Source organism: Peromyscus eremicus, chromosome 3, assembly GCF_949786415.1.
Source record: "Peromyscus eremicus chromosome 3, PerEre_H2_v1, whole genome shotgun sequence".
NCBI classification, from domain to species: domain Eukaryota; kingdom Metazoa; phylum Chordata; class Mammalia; order Rodentia; family Cricetidae; genus Peromyscus; species Peromyscus eremicus.
In genome coordinates, this window is record NC_081418.1 from 59,641,420 (window position 1) to 59,654,853 (window position 13,434).

At 47.5% G+C, this 13,434-nt stretch overlaps 1 protein-coding gene across 1 annotated transcript in view; it reads left to right on the forward strand.

The window, feature by feature from the left end:
* The window catches only part of Nub1 (negative regulator of ubiquitin like proteins 1), a 38,134-nt gene extending 27,162 nt beyond the window's left edge, over positions 1-10,972 (forward strand). The window contains exons 9-15 of the mRNA XM_059257741.1: positions 256-439; positions 1,038-1,145; positions 2,332-2,484; positions 4,735-4,881; positions 5,470-5,565; positions 9,948-10,128; positions 10,735-10,972. Of these exons, the coding sequence (XP_059113724.1) occupies positions 256-439; positions 1,038-1,145; positions 2,332-2,484; positions 4,735-4,881; positions 5,470-5,565; positions 9,948-10,128; positions 10,735-10,913 (1,048 nt within the window). The 3' untranslated portion in view covers positions 10,914-10,972. The remainder of the gene's footprint in view (positions 1-255; positions 440-1,037; positions 1,146-2,331; positions 2,485-4,734; positions 4,882-5,469; positions 5,566-9,947; positions 10,129-10,734) is intronic.
* Positions 10,973-13,434: the final 2,462 nt, after the last annotated feature.

The following is a 13,434-nucleotide window of genomic DNA, read 5'->3' on the forward strand; positions in this document are numbered from 1 at the left end:
CTGTTAACGCCCATTATGCAGGATACACAGACAAGGAACTTCCCGTAAGCATTCAGGAGGGTGGAACCAGGCAGGGAATTAGCATAGGGAAGATATCAAGGTCAAGGTCAGCAAGCAAGGCAACAGTTACAAGGATCCATATTTTAAATAAATATCCTTTTAGTTAATCCTAGAAATTCAGCAAGAGCTGGAAAGCTTTCTGGGGACCCCACAAGGGCTGAAGGGCTCCGCGTTGATGGCTTCCTTTTCTTGCAGTGAGTGCAAAGAGCTGCTGGACACTGTGGACAACTACGCGGTTCTTCAGCTGGATATCGTGTGGTGCTACTTCCGCCTGGAACAACTGGAGTGCCTCGATGATGCAGAGAAGAAGCTGAACTTGGCCCAGAAGTGCTTTAAAAACTGTTATGGAGAGAATCACCAGAGACTGGTCCACATAAAAGTACGTAACTGTGATTGGTTTTCTGAACCCACTTCTGTGGGCACATTTATCCTGTCCAGATGTGGAAACTGCTGGCAGAGGTGATTCATCTGGGCAGCAGTGTAAAATATCCCCTTTGTAAACCAAGGCTTTAGCAGGTATTAAGTGTTTAATTAGTCCATCTGGGTTTTATTTTATTTTGTTGTTTTGAGACAGTCTCATGTAGCCCAGGCTGCCCCTGAACTCCTAATCCTCTTGCTTCAGCCTCCAGAGTTCTGGGATTACAGTATGCACCACCTGTGCAGCTTAGTCTCACTGCTTCTGTGGAGGTTTTTAAAGTCAGTTTACTGATTACAGACCCCTGCACTCAGTCACTCCAACCCGGAGAGAGCCACTGACTTATTCATGGCCTGTAGCGGTTGGAGACAGGTGTTGTGACTGGTTCCTTCCATGTGGAAGAGGCAGTGCTTGGGAATCTTCCCGATGACAGCAATGATGCCATGGACACTCTAGTGTTGCCGCTTTGCTCCTGTGGAGACACGGGATGGTCACATCAGTGAGAGTGCTACCCTTTAATTAGAAATAAGACAGCTTATTCTTTTTCTCCCAATGACTTCAGGGAAACTGTGGGAAAGAGAAGGTGTTGTTTTTAAGACTCTACTTGCTTCAAGGGATTCGAAACTATCACAGTGGAAATGGAGAGGAGGCTCGGGACTATCTCAACAAGGTAAGAAAGGCCGCTGGGTCTGCCCTCACCTGCGCCTCTGTGACTGGCAGTGGAGTGCTCTGTGAATCATGCTCAGACTGACCCTTCAGGGCCCTGCACCTTCCTTCCATCCTCTCCCTCACATACAGTATGAACACTTGTATCTGTTAGGGTTCAGGCAAGATGCTGCAATAAGGACGCTTCAAAATGACAATCGCCTTAATTGGGTAAAGTTTCTGCCCTGCTATCTAGCATCTTGAGGTGAGCAGGCCAGGCCAGAGTTCTATAGGCTTTGGCTCCATTCATTGTTCCTGCTGGTACCTCTGCCACCAGCAGAGAGGGCCAGAGAGTCAGAGCAGACCTTTACATGAAGAAGAGACTACGTGCAATTGACATAGAAACCACCAACCAGCCCAGCTACAAGGTTAAAACCTTCCTTTTTGATTAGACAGAAAGGGGGAAATGCTGTGGGATGGTCCTTCTCTACTCTGAATGTGTGTTGCTCTCATTGGTTGATGATAAAGCAGTTTTGGCCTATGGCAAGGCTGGATAATGTTAGGTAGAACAATCAAACTGAGGACTTAGAGGAAGAGGGATAGAGTTGGGGAGATTCGAGCCAGATGCCTAAGAACCAAGATGCCAGAGGACCAGTAAAGCCACATGGCAATACATAGATTAATAGAAATGGGTTAGTTTAAATGTAAGAGCTAGTAAGTGATAAGTCTGAACCATCGGCCAAGCATTTATAATTAATATAAGCTGCTGTGTGTTTTTTGTGATAAGGTGGTTGGGACAAAAGAAAAGCTCTGCCTCCGTTTACAGAGAGTGATAGATGATATGTGCAGCTCAGATTCCGTGGATTTTTTTCTTTTTGTTTTGAGACAGGGTCTTGCTGTCAGCCCAGATGGCCTTTACCTCCTGATTGCTGGGATTACAGACATGCACCACCGCAGCCAGCTAAACTCAGGAATGTATTGCAGTCGCTCTGGCACTCCTGCAGTACTCAGCCTGCCCACTTGGTTGGCTCTGCAGGCAGAGATAGTGTTGTCTGTTTTCCTTCCTGACGGTGGATAGGTTAGACAAACTCACCTCCATCATACTCTCCCACACAGTAGTTCACATTGGTGGCCTGACTTAGGGGCTTTAGCATTGCTAAGCTTTGATGTTGTTGCTGTTGCATGAGTCTTCTGTTATTTCCTGTTGATAGGCACGCCAGCTCTTTAAAGAGCTGTACATCGATCCGTCAAAAGTTCACAACTTGCTGCAGTTGGGGTTCACTGCCCAGGAAGCCCGGCTTGGCCTGCGGGCTTGTGATGGGAACGTGGACCATGCAGCCACTCACATTTCCAACCGTAGAGAGGTAAGTTCTCACTTCTCTCTTCAGTGCCCATGAGGCTTGGACCCTTTGAAAAGGTTAAGAAACAAAAACAGTACAATTTCTTTTCTGAACTGGGTAGGGAAAGACCAGAGAGAATGCCAGAAGAGGTGTGAACAAGAATCAGGAGGGCAGGAATACATTGCCTTCCCCCCCTTTGTTTGAGACAGGGGCTCATGTAGTCCAGGTTGGCCTCTAACTAGTGGTAAAGCCAAGGGTAACCTTGAACTTCTGGTTCTCCTTGCTAGTAACTGTGAGGGCTAGGATTACTGGCATTCACCACACCCTGTTTTCTGCAGTGCTGGGGAGGAGACCTGGAGCGTCAAGGATGCTGGGCAACTGTTTACCAACAAGGCTGCATCCCCACCAGAGTGTATTTCTGGAAGCTATTTCAAAGGTGACTGTAAACAGCCTGTGAGGCCACTATGATAGTTTAGGATTGCCTTCTTGCCTGGAAACATGTCAGATGATAGAAAAGAGGTCTTAAAAGCTGCAGTCATTTATAACAAGCTCACAAAAGGAAGTTTTGGAATTCTAGAGCTGGAAGGAAGGGACCTTGTCATACCCAGCCTGTTGTACATCCAAGAACTTGAGGTCAGAGAGAGCTGGTGACAGGTGTCCATCTTCTCAAGGCTGGACACTCTTTTTGTGTGGATCCCATTTCCTAGGGAACCCTGAAGCATAGCAGCCCGTGGGCCACAGAAGGGGCAGGAGACACTAGTCATTGTGGGAATGGACCCGGGTTAGGTGTGTAATGACCTGTCAGCAGGACTGTCAGCCCTCATCTGTTGTTCTAATGTCATCCCTGGGCCTCGCTGAGGAGTCAGGGACAGGTCAGGGAAGCTGGCGCTGTGCGCTGTCTAGTTCAGCAGCAGGAAGCAAGCCTTGCGAACATCGCATTTCCACCTTCCTACTGCTCCGTCGTCACCACACGACTTCAGTGGAGAGCCTCTGTTTTCAAGTACTTTCTGAAAACATGGTGTAATGCTCAGTAGTTCACGAGTCATTCTCATGATATAGTGATATAATTCAGTTGTACCCATGGCTGCCCGTGATGCCACTGGCAAAGGTGGTTCTCATTTACCGTGAGGTGTCTGGTTCAGAGACTGCCTTTGAAAGTGTAGTGGGGAGGGCAGTGAGGTGAGATAGCATCAGGGTCAAGCTTGCAGGCAAGCCCAGTGATCTGCGTTTGATCCCCTGGGCCCATGTGTGCGCAACACACACAAACACACACACACACACACACACACACACACACACACACACACACAGAGGGAGAGACACAGTAATTAAGATGGAATAAAAAATATTGCAGAATGATTGGGTTGCATAAGACATTGGGTCCTAACACCACAAATGTAAATGAGCGTGTATACATGTATGTGTGCGAACACTTAGATGTCATACATATATGCACTTCTGAATTAAGTGATCTTCAGAGAAAAAGCCCTGGACAGGGTGATAGGTTAGGTGAGTTGGTGGTCACTCATGCTGCCAAGGACCTGGTCTGCCCTCCCCTTTGTGTCGTCCAATCACACCCTGAATGCCCACCAGTCCTTCTTGCTCTGGAGTCAGCTGCCCCCGAACCGCTCACTGAGGCTGGTGTGGGCTGATACCATGCGGATCTCATCTGGGAGCTGGCCAGGGCAGGAGATGTTGGGAAGATACTCTTGGGGTGCCACAAGAGGCGCTCCTATGGGAGCTTAAAGTGTGAGGTGGGAGCTGCTGCCTCGATTCCTGCGGCTCTGGGTCTGCATTTGTCAAAGAACTAAATGAACTAAGTCCTTCCTTCTCCTGATGTGAGGGACAGAACCAGGGTGTCGTGCTAGGCAACCCTACCCAAAGTGATGTTCCTAGCCCCTTGATAGGAATCCCCAGGTAAGTGACCAGAGGCTGAGATGACCTTTCACTCTGGCAGGAAACTCTTCTGACATGATACTGTAGCTGCATACCTGTGGGGCCTCCAACCCCCAGCACATAGGAACCTGCCTGTTCTTATGCTGCGTGCTGGTCTCTGGGTTCATGAGGTGCTGGGCTGATCCTGTGTTTCTACTCCTGACCTCAGAGCCCAACCCTAGCCCAGTCCTCTTGCCACTTCTCTCAGCAAGGATAGGTAGAGAGAGGTCCCTCTGTTTGGTTGTTCACCAGCCCAGAGACCGAGACACCCTGCAGAGCAGAACCCCAGCTTCCTGCGCTGCCTCCATCCCTAACTCAGAGGGACTTGTTTTCCTAAAGGAACTGGCTCAAATAAGGAAGGAGGAGAAGGAGAAGAGGAGACGTCGTCTGGAAAATATCAACTGTTTGAAAGGAATGGGCTACTCCACACATGCCGCCAAACAGGCCCTTCACCAGGCCAGAGGCAACCTGGACGATGCCCTGAAGGTAATGCTTCCAGGCTTCAGTCTGAGCAGCTGGATGCACCCCACTGGCCTGCCTCCAGGCTGACTCCTTCCGCAGCCTTCTTGTGGACTTCCCTCCTACGTCTGTGTAGACGGGGTTGCAAGTGCAGCCAGTTCTGTCTTCTTCCAGCATAGCCAGAATGATGGATGGCCCTGGCACCTGGCCTGGGCTTCTTTCTTTTGACTAGAGTCTAATGTCAGCGGCTGTACTGTCCCACTCAAGGGACTGGTCACGGTTCAGTTGAAGTTTTTGAATAAACTGTTTGTTTTTATATCTGGTTTTATTTTTTGTGGTAGCTCTTGGCAAAGGGGCTTTTTAAAGAAATCCCCAAAGTAACAGAGCAGCAGTGGCCTTTCTTTGGTCAAGAGGCACAGTAAGCTCTGTGCTACAGGTCAGATGCTGCCCTCGGGTGCCGCCCTCGGGTGCCGCCCTCGGGTGCCGCCCTCGGGTGCCACAGAACAGTGATAGACAGGTGGATGCACAGGGGCAGGAGCTGTGTGCCTGCATGTGAGAGATGGTAGTCTGCGTGGCTGGTAGTTAGGTGAATAAAGGCCGTTCCTGTGCTTTCAGATTCTCCTCAGTAACCCCCTCATGTGGTGGCTACAGGATTTAGACCCTGAAAACAACAGTCGTCAAACAAGTCCTTCCCAGGAGAGCATCGACCAAGTGAGTGACAGGCGGTGCACCTTCCCTCGGGCGGGGCTGCCTGGGGTGAGTAGGATGGCAGCAGGATGGCAGCAGGATGGCAGCAATCCCTGGGAGGACGTCGGGTGGATGTGGGGAGAGGGGTTCTGAGTGAGAGGTGCTTCTGTAGAAGGGAAAGGGGATGGCATGGTAGTACATACCTTTAGTCTCAGCATCTGGAGACAGAGGCAAGTGGGTCTTTGAGTTCAAGGCCAGCCTGATCTCCATAGTGAGTTCCAGGCCCGGGCTACATAGTGAGATTCTGTCCTCTGAAAAGTGCACAAGATGGACTGCAGCAGAAGGTACCTTTGCCCTCATTTCTCAGTTGCCTCTGTCCGTGTTCCACTGTCTACATCAGTCCTCTTTCTCTGCCTGGGACCTGAGAGGTTGTCCTTGTGTCCTATGAAACTCAACCCACCTCCAAGTGTGGAGACTTCATCCACACTTGACATCGCACTTTAGCATGTCCCACGCATTGTGGACGTTTAACGTGTGGTACTCACAGTTAGATTTTCATGACACCTGCTTTCAGCACCAAGGTGGCCGGTCCTGAGGTGAGTGAGTGCCTAGCACCTGTTGAACCCAGGTCTTCAGAGCCCCTTCTGCATGGCCTGGTGTCTCTGGGGCTGCAGAGGGAGGGACTTGTCAGAAAGGGCAAAAGTTGCAGGCAGCATTCTTTAATCATACTTACCTAGAAAGATGCAGGCAGCATTCTTTAATCATACTTACCTAGAAAGATGCAGGCAGCATTCTTTATACTTACCTAGAAAGATGCAGGCAGCTTTCTTTAATCATACTTACCTAGAAAGATGCAGGCAGCATTCTTTAATCATACTTACCTAGAAAGATGCAGGCAGCATTCTTTAATCATACTTACCTAGAAAGATGCAGGCAGCATTCTTTATACTTACCTAGAAAGATGCAGGCAGCATTCTTTATACTTACCTAGAAAGATGCAGGCAGCATTCTTTAATCATACTTACCTAGAAAGATGCAGGCAGCATTCTTTATACTTACCTAGAAAGATGCAGGCAGCATTCTTTATACTTACCTAGAAAGATGCAGGCAGCTTTCTGTTGCTGGAGAATTTCTCTCCAACTCCCGCCACCAAGTCCGGCCAGTCTCAGAGCCCACTTATAAAATAAACACACAGACTCTTACATTATTTAAACTGCTTGGCCATTAGCTCAGGCCTGTTATTGTCTAGCTCTTACTCTTATATTTAGCCCATTTCTATTAATCTTTACTTTGCCACGTGGCTTGTGGCTTACCGGTACTTTACATCTTCCTTGTCCTGATGGCGGCTGGCAGTGTCTCTCTCTCAGCCTTCCACTTCCCAGAATTCTTTTCCTTGTCCCGCCTATACTTCCTGCCTAGCCAATGGCCAATCAGTGATTTATTTACTGACCAATCAGCAACACACTTGACATACAGACCATCCCACAGCACTTCCCCTTTTTCTTTTCTTAAAAAGGAAGGTTTTAACTTTAACATAGTAAAATTACATATAACAAAACAATTATCAAGCAAGAATTACAGTTACAATATTAAAGAAGAGATCCTATCTATCTTATATTTGTAAGTTTAAGGTTTTATATCTAACTTATCTTTTATTATAACTAAGGAAAATTGTAAGTATCTAGTCTTTAACCACATCAAAGACCTCAGAAGGATATACTACTACCTGAGAAATGGAGAAGGATATAAGCAACTTTTAGGAGTCTTGTAGGGTAGACAGAGACAGCTGGCAGCTTGGACAGTCATTCAAAGTTCTCTTGTAAAGTTGGGGCATCTGTCTTCAGCCCACAGGCCTAGAGTCTCTTATTCACTTTTCTCTGTGTCCTGTAGAATGTCTGGCAGTTTTCTCTGCAAAGCAGGAACCTGAAGGACCATTTTGTCAAGCAAAGTTCAGTGGTCACCTTTGTATGGGTCCTGCATGTCCAGTTGATCAGGCAGTCCAGGCAAGAACAGTTTCTTGCCCAAATGGCTATTTTTGTCAAGGTGAAGATAAACTCCATATGGAATGTCTTCGATGCCCATCCTCCTCTCTGAAGTAAATCGGTGCTGTCAGGAGCAGACATGTCTCATTGTCCAGAAAGTCTAAATTTTTAAAACATTTTAAATGCCATATTCTGTAGGTCTTTGAAGTGTTTGAAGACTACCTATCTATCTGAAATATAACTATGTATACCTAAAAGACTTAACTAACATGGCTACAAATATGATTATCATAGATGACTAATTATTAATCTATTTTTTAATTATCCATTACAATTTTAAATGAGTTACATAAACATAATACCTCAAACAAGAATAGAAATATATATACAGTATAACAAAATTAAGTTTAAATTTGTATCAATAAACTAAAATCTATAGCGATGTAAAACATTTTAAACAAGTTGTTACTCTTTAAAAGTAGGTTCATTAATCTACCCTTTCATCCTATCATATCTAAACTATCCCCTTTTTTTCTTTAGAAAGAGATTGTATTTATAATCAACCTGATTTAAATAAAAATATTGTTTTTTCTCTGTCCCACACCAGAGGGCTCTTCTGATTTGGGACACAAGAATCTCTTAACCATTTTTTTTTCTTTGAGCAATATGTCTGGGTTTAGAGGGGGAGTGAGCCAATTCCATCTCTAAAGCCAGCTTGGTATATTTGGGAATTTGGGCGTAGCTTCTCTTACTACTTCCTGCTGGAGGGGGGCGCTGTATCTTATGGGGACACGAAGAAAATTTTAGGATCATGGAGTAGTCCATGAGGCTGTATCGTCTGAGCCAGTTGCCTTGAAACCATTCTGGATGTTGAATCATCTGGGCCATGGTGTCACTGGAGACCTTTCAGGGGGTCTTGGCTGGTCAAACCTGATGTATCTTAATCTGGAACAAATCCATAGTCTCTGGCTTTCTGTGGAAACAAGAGCAGAGACTCTTTTCCAAAGCAACATATCCTTATATCCAAATTTTGAAGTCAAGGTACCTTTAAAATATACATTTTGGCATAACTCAACAGCTTTTACAATCAAATGTTTTTCTGCAGTTACGAATATCAAAGAGAACATAATCCAGATTCTCTGTGTGGTAGTCATCTTTACGTGGCTTTTTTTTTATATTAGCTTGAGCCTATTGCTTTAAAGTGCAGCCTTCTAAGCCTGAAACGGCGCAGTGGCTGCTGGCTCCGCCCACTTCAGCTTCCCAACATGGCGGCGGTCCGCTTTCCGCCAGCTCTGGGAGCCATAACTCTCAGAAATAGTGGGTCTACACTTTTACCAAAGTAGCGTGTAGCCCAGAAACCTCTTTTTTTGTTTTGTACTAGCAAAGGCTAAATTCACCACACAGTTTAATGTGCTACTTGCAGAGGCCTCATTCCCGCCATACTGCAGGTGGAGCATGCACGCCAGGAACCCGCCAGTAGCTCAAACTGGCAGCTGCCGCTCATTTGAGAGAGACAATTAGGAAGCTGTTTTTAGGTCCGTTTTAGAATCTTTTTTCTAAGTTTTTAGGTGGAAACTCTTGCCACCACGTTGGACGCCATTTGTTGCTGGAGAATTTCTCTCCAACTCCCGCCACCAAGTCCGGCCAGTCTCAGAGCCCATTTATAAAATAAACACACAGACTCTTACATTATTTAAACTGCTTGGCCATTAGCTCAGGCCTGTTATTGTCTAGCTCTTACTCTTATATTTAGCCCATTTCTATTAATCTTTACTTTGCCACGTGGCTTGTGGCTTACCGGTACTTTACATCTTCCTTGTCCTGATGGCGGCTGGCAGTGTCTCTCTCTCAGCCTTCCACTTCCCAGAATTCTTTTCCTTGTCCCGCCTATACTTCCTGCCTAGCCAATGGCCAATCAGTGATTTATTTACTGACCAATCAGCAACACACTTGACATACAGACCATCCCACAGCAGCTTTCTTTATACTTACCTAGAAAGATGCAGGCAGCTTTCTTTATACTTACCTAGAAAGATGCAGGCAGCTTTCTTTATACTTACCTAGAAAGATGCAGGCAGCTTTCTTTATACTTACCTAGAAAGATGCAGGCAGCTTTCTTTATACTTACCTAGAAAGATGCAGGCAGCATTCTTTAATCATACTTACCTAGAAAGATGCAGGCAGCATTCTTTATACTTACCTAGAAAGATGCAGGCAGCTTTCTTTATACTTACCTAGAAAGATGCAGGCAGCTTTCTTTAATCATACTTACCTAGAAAGATGCAGGCAGCATTCTTTAATCATACTTACCTAGAAAGCAAAGTTGTCCTAGCTGTGCTGTGAGGTGTGAGAACATGGATGGGGTCCACAGGGCAGTGTGAGCTGAGCGCATGGCCACAGTCCTAACCCTGTGATCTCTCCTAGCTGGTGTACATGGGATTCGACAAAGTGGTGGCTGAAGCCGCGCTAAGGGTGTTTGGAGGCAATGTCCAGCTGGCAGCTCAGACCCTTGCGCACCACGGAGGAAGCCTTCCTCCAGACCTGCGGTTCTCAGGAGAGGACTCCTCCTCCTCCACACCATCCACATCCCCATCTGACTCTGCAGGTAGGCCTGAGGTCTGGATGCTCCCTGATGGCTGCATTCTGCTGAGTTTGAGCTAAGGGCAGCTGTGATCCTAAGGCAGAGGCTAACCTGGAGGCCAAGTGTAGCTAGAGTTTTCCTGACTGGCCCACAGTCAGGACAAATCTCTGACACCCACCAGTCCCACAGCCGCTCAGACCCAACCAAATAAACACAGAGACTTATATTGGTTACAAACTGTATGGCCGTGGCTGGCTTCTTGCTAACTGTTCTTACAGCTTAAATTAATCCATTTCTATAAATCTATACCTTGCCACGTGGCTTGTGGCTTACCGGTACTTTACATCTTCCTTGTCCTGACAGTGTGTCTCTCTCACCCAGCTTCCTGTTCTCTCAATTCTCCTCTCTGTTAGTCCCGCCTATACTTCCTGCCTGGCCACTGACCAATCAGTGGTTTATTTATTGACCAATCAGCAACACATTTGACATACAGACCATCCCATAGCAGCCGAGGGCATCCCTGGGTTCTGCCAGGACGGTGTTCTGCCAGGACGGAGGTGGCTACAAAGGCACAGTCCAGGGCACCTCTCCTCCTGTGATCTGCTTATCCCCGTGGTGTTTTCACTGCAGGGACCTCTAGTGCCTCAACAGATGAAGACATGGAGACAGAGGCCGTCAACGAAATCCTGGAGGACATTCCAGAGCATGAGGAGGACTACCTGGACTCCACTCTGGAGGATGAAGAAGTGATTATTGCTGAGTACTTGTCCTACGTAGAAAGTATAAGGTCTGCCACAAACAACAACTGAACAGAACTAAGTCCTACATTTATTTCTGCCTATAAATTCTGTCGTTGTGAATGGTCGAATGCAGCTCTTCTTTGCGTTCCTCTTGCTTTTCAACGATTCTGCTCCAAGTAGGCTTCTTCCTCAGGTACAGGGACCCAGCATAGTGAAGAGAGACTTCATTGGGAAGAGGACAGTCTAGGAGAGGGAATCCCTGGCTCTGCTGTTCCCCTTCGGCCTCCAGGTCTGCATCCCTAACTCTGCCACTGCCGGTTTTCCATCCAGACTGGGAAGCGGGCTCCCTAATGGAAGCAGGGTGGTCTGCAGAGAGCTGGGGACTCGGTCTCCTGTCCCCCTCAGCTAGCCCTCCTGTGCACTTTTCCTCCTACCCTGCTGCTGCAACTGCCCTCCTCCACCCACCTCTGCTGTGCAAGCTTACCTCAGCCCTTGCTCACCCTGCCTCACCCCTGCCTCTTCATTCCAAGTGCTGTGGGCACAGTGAGCTATAGGCCACATCCCATACCAAATGGTGGCAGATACCTTGATCTTAAAATGTAAGTGTTCTGTGCTCTTAGATCAGTAAAGTCTGTACTTAAAATTCAAGGTTGCAAATCAGAGTTTCTATGAATTCTAAATTCCTCATACAAAGTGAGTCTTTTATTAAATGTAAGTTTTCAACGCTAACCAAAGCAACTTCTTTTCATTTACATTTCTAGACTGCTGTCAGAAAACTCACTGATGGCTAAGAGACCTCTGAGATTGTGATGTGTTTTCTCAAGTCTCTTGCTGGGTTTTTCTACAGCTAGGTTACAGGACTGTTCCTAAACAGCCTTTGGTTGGTTCTTCCTGGGTATGGACCAGATGGATAGCCTTCTGGCACCCAGGGCATGGCAGCAGACAGATGTGGAGTGGGTCAAGTGCCACTGTATTCCTGAGATCCTCTCACTTCACCTGAAGCCCTGACCGCAGACTAGGCTGAGCAAGTAGAATTGTTTCTTGCTTTTTTTTTTAATTACACATATTTATTGTGTGGGGGATGGGAAAACATGCCATAGCATATGTCTGGGGGTTCAGAAGACAACGTGTGGGGATTTGTTCTCTTTCCACCATGTGGGTACCAGGGACTAAGCTCAGGTTGTCAGGCTTGGTGGCCCCGCTCCCTGATGAATCATCTTGTTGCCCCCCTTGCTATTCTTTGGAAGTAGATGATACTGATGGAAATAAACATGGAGAATGCAAATGAATGTCTTTGGCCTAGCTGCAGTGAGTTGCTTCCTAGTTGTCCAATGACCATTCCATTCTGTGTGTTGGGAGTGAGTGCAGTGTTGCCCTCAAGCAGACTAGAGGTTGGAGTGTGGCTCTGCAACAGAGCCCTTGTTGGGCCTGTGTGGGTCACGCCTCCAGCATCAGCAGGGGTCAGGTATGACCAGGAAGGAGAGAATCTGTGAGGGGCCGTGAAGCAGCCACCAGAGTGTGTGTCTTCACAAGTGCAGGGCAGAGGGACTTACCTTGAAACTATTGGCCAACCAGGCACCGTCCTGGGCATGGTGCCAGCTGTACTTTCTCGATTCCCTACTGTTTAAACGCTGGTGGAGAACACCTGAAGCCAAGACGTCACTGCCATGGCAGCAGGCCCTGACTGCATGTGTGAGGGTGAGCCATGGGCAAGCAGAGCCAGCAAGATGCCCTTGCCTGGATAGGGTAGTGGCCATAGGGGAGAGATGAAGCAGGGGATTAGCAACCACTAGAGCGGGGTTGAGAGAGATTCTCCTTAAGAGTCAGAATATTCCAGAGTAGACACAGATGTTGTTACGGACAGGGTGAGGGGAGGGACAGGTGAGTGACCCATGAGTTGGGAGAAGGTTCTGGGTGCACCAGGAATGCTGGGAAGGGGATGAAGAGCCTGCTGAGACTCCACAGAGCCCCGATAGATAGCAAGTGGAGACCTGGCCAGAGGTGACAGCACCCAGAGTGGGAGGACCAGGGCAGCAGAGAGCATGCTTGCGGGATGAAGTCAGCCTGAAGCTCTGCAGTGATGTGCTGGCCTTGGCCTGATGTCACTTCACATCACCTGAAATTGTCTTGCATTGGTAAAACTGCCATACCTCTCTGTCCTCCTGGCCAGGTATCTAGTAGAAAGTTCTGTTCTTTCTTTTGGCCAACTGAACATGTGTCACAGACACTCGCTTCCTTCCTCTCAAAGGCCAAGCAAGCACTCTACCACTGAACTACACTCCCTGTTCTGGTGTGGCCAGGGTACCTCTGGCTCAGCATTCAACAGTAACACACAGAAGCAGCCCACAGGTGCTGGGAAAGGAGTGAGTGTGAGGCATCCTCATGTCCTCAACATCCAGCCAAGGTCGCTATGCTATTGAAATAAAAACCCAGTGGGTTGTGTGGGTCATGCAAAATATTCTGGTGTTTCCCCAAGAACACCGTGCAAAAGTGTTTTCCTAAGAAAACACACACAGCAACCTGTCACAGACTCCAGACTGAGGGAGGTTCCCAGCTGGCACCCATCCTTTCTGCCACTTCTGGCAGGATT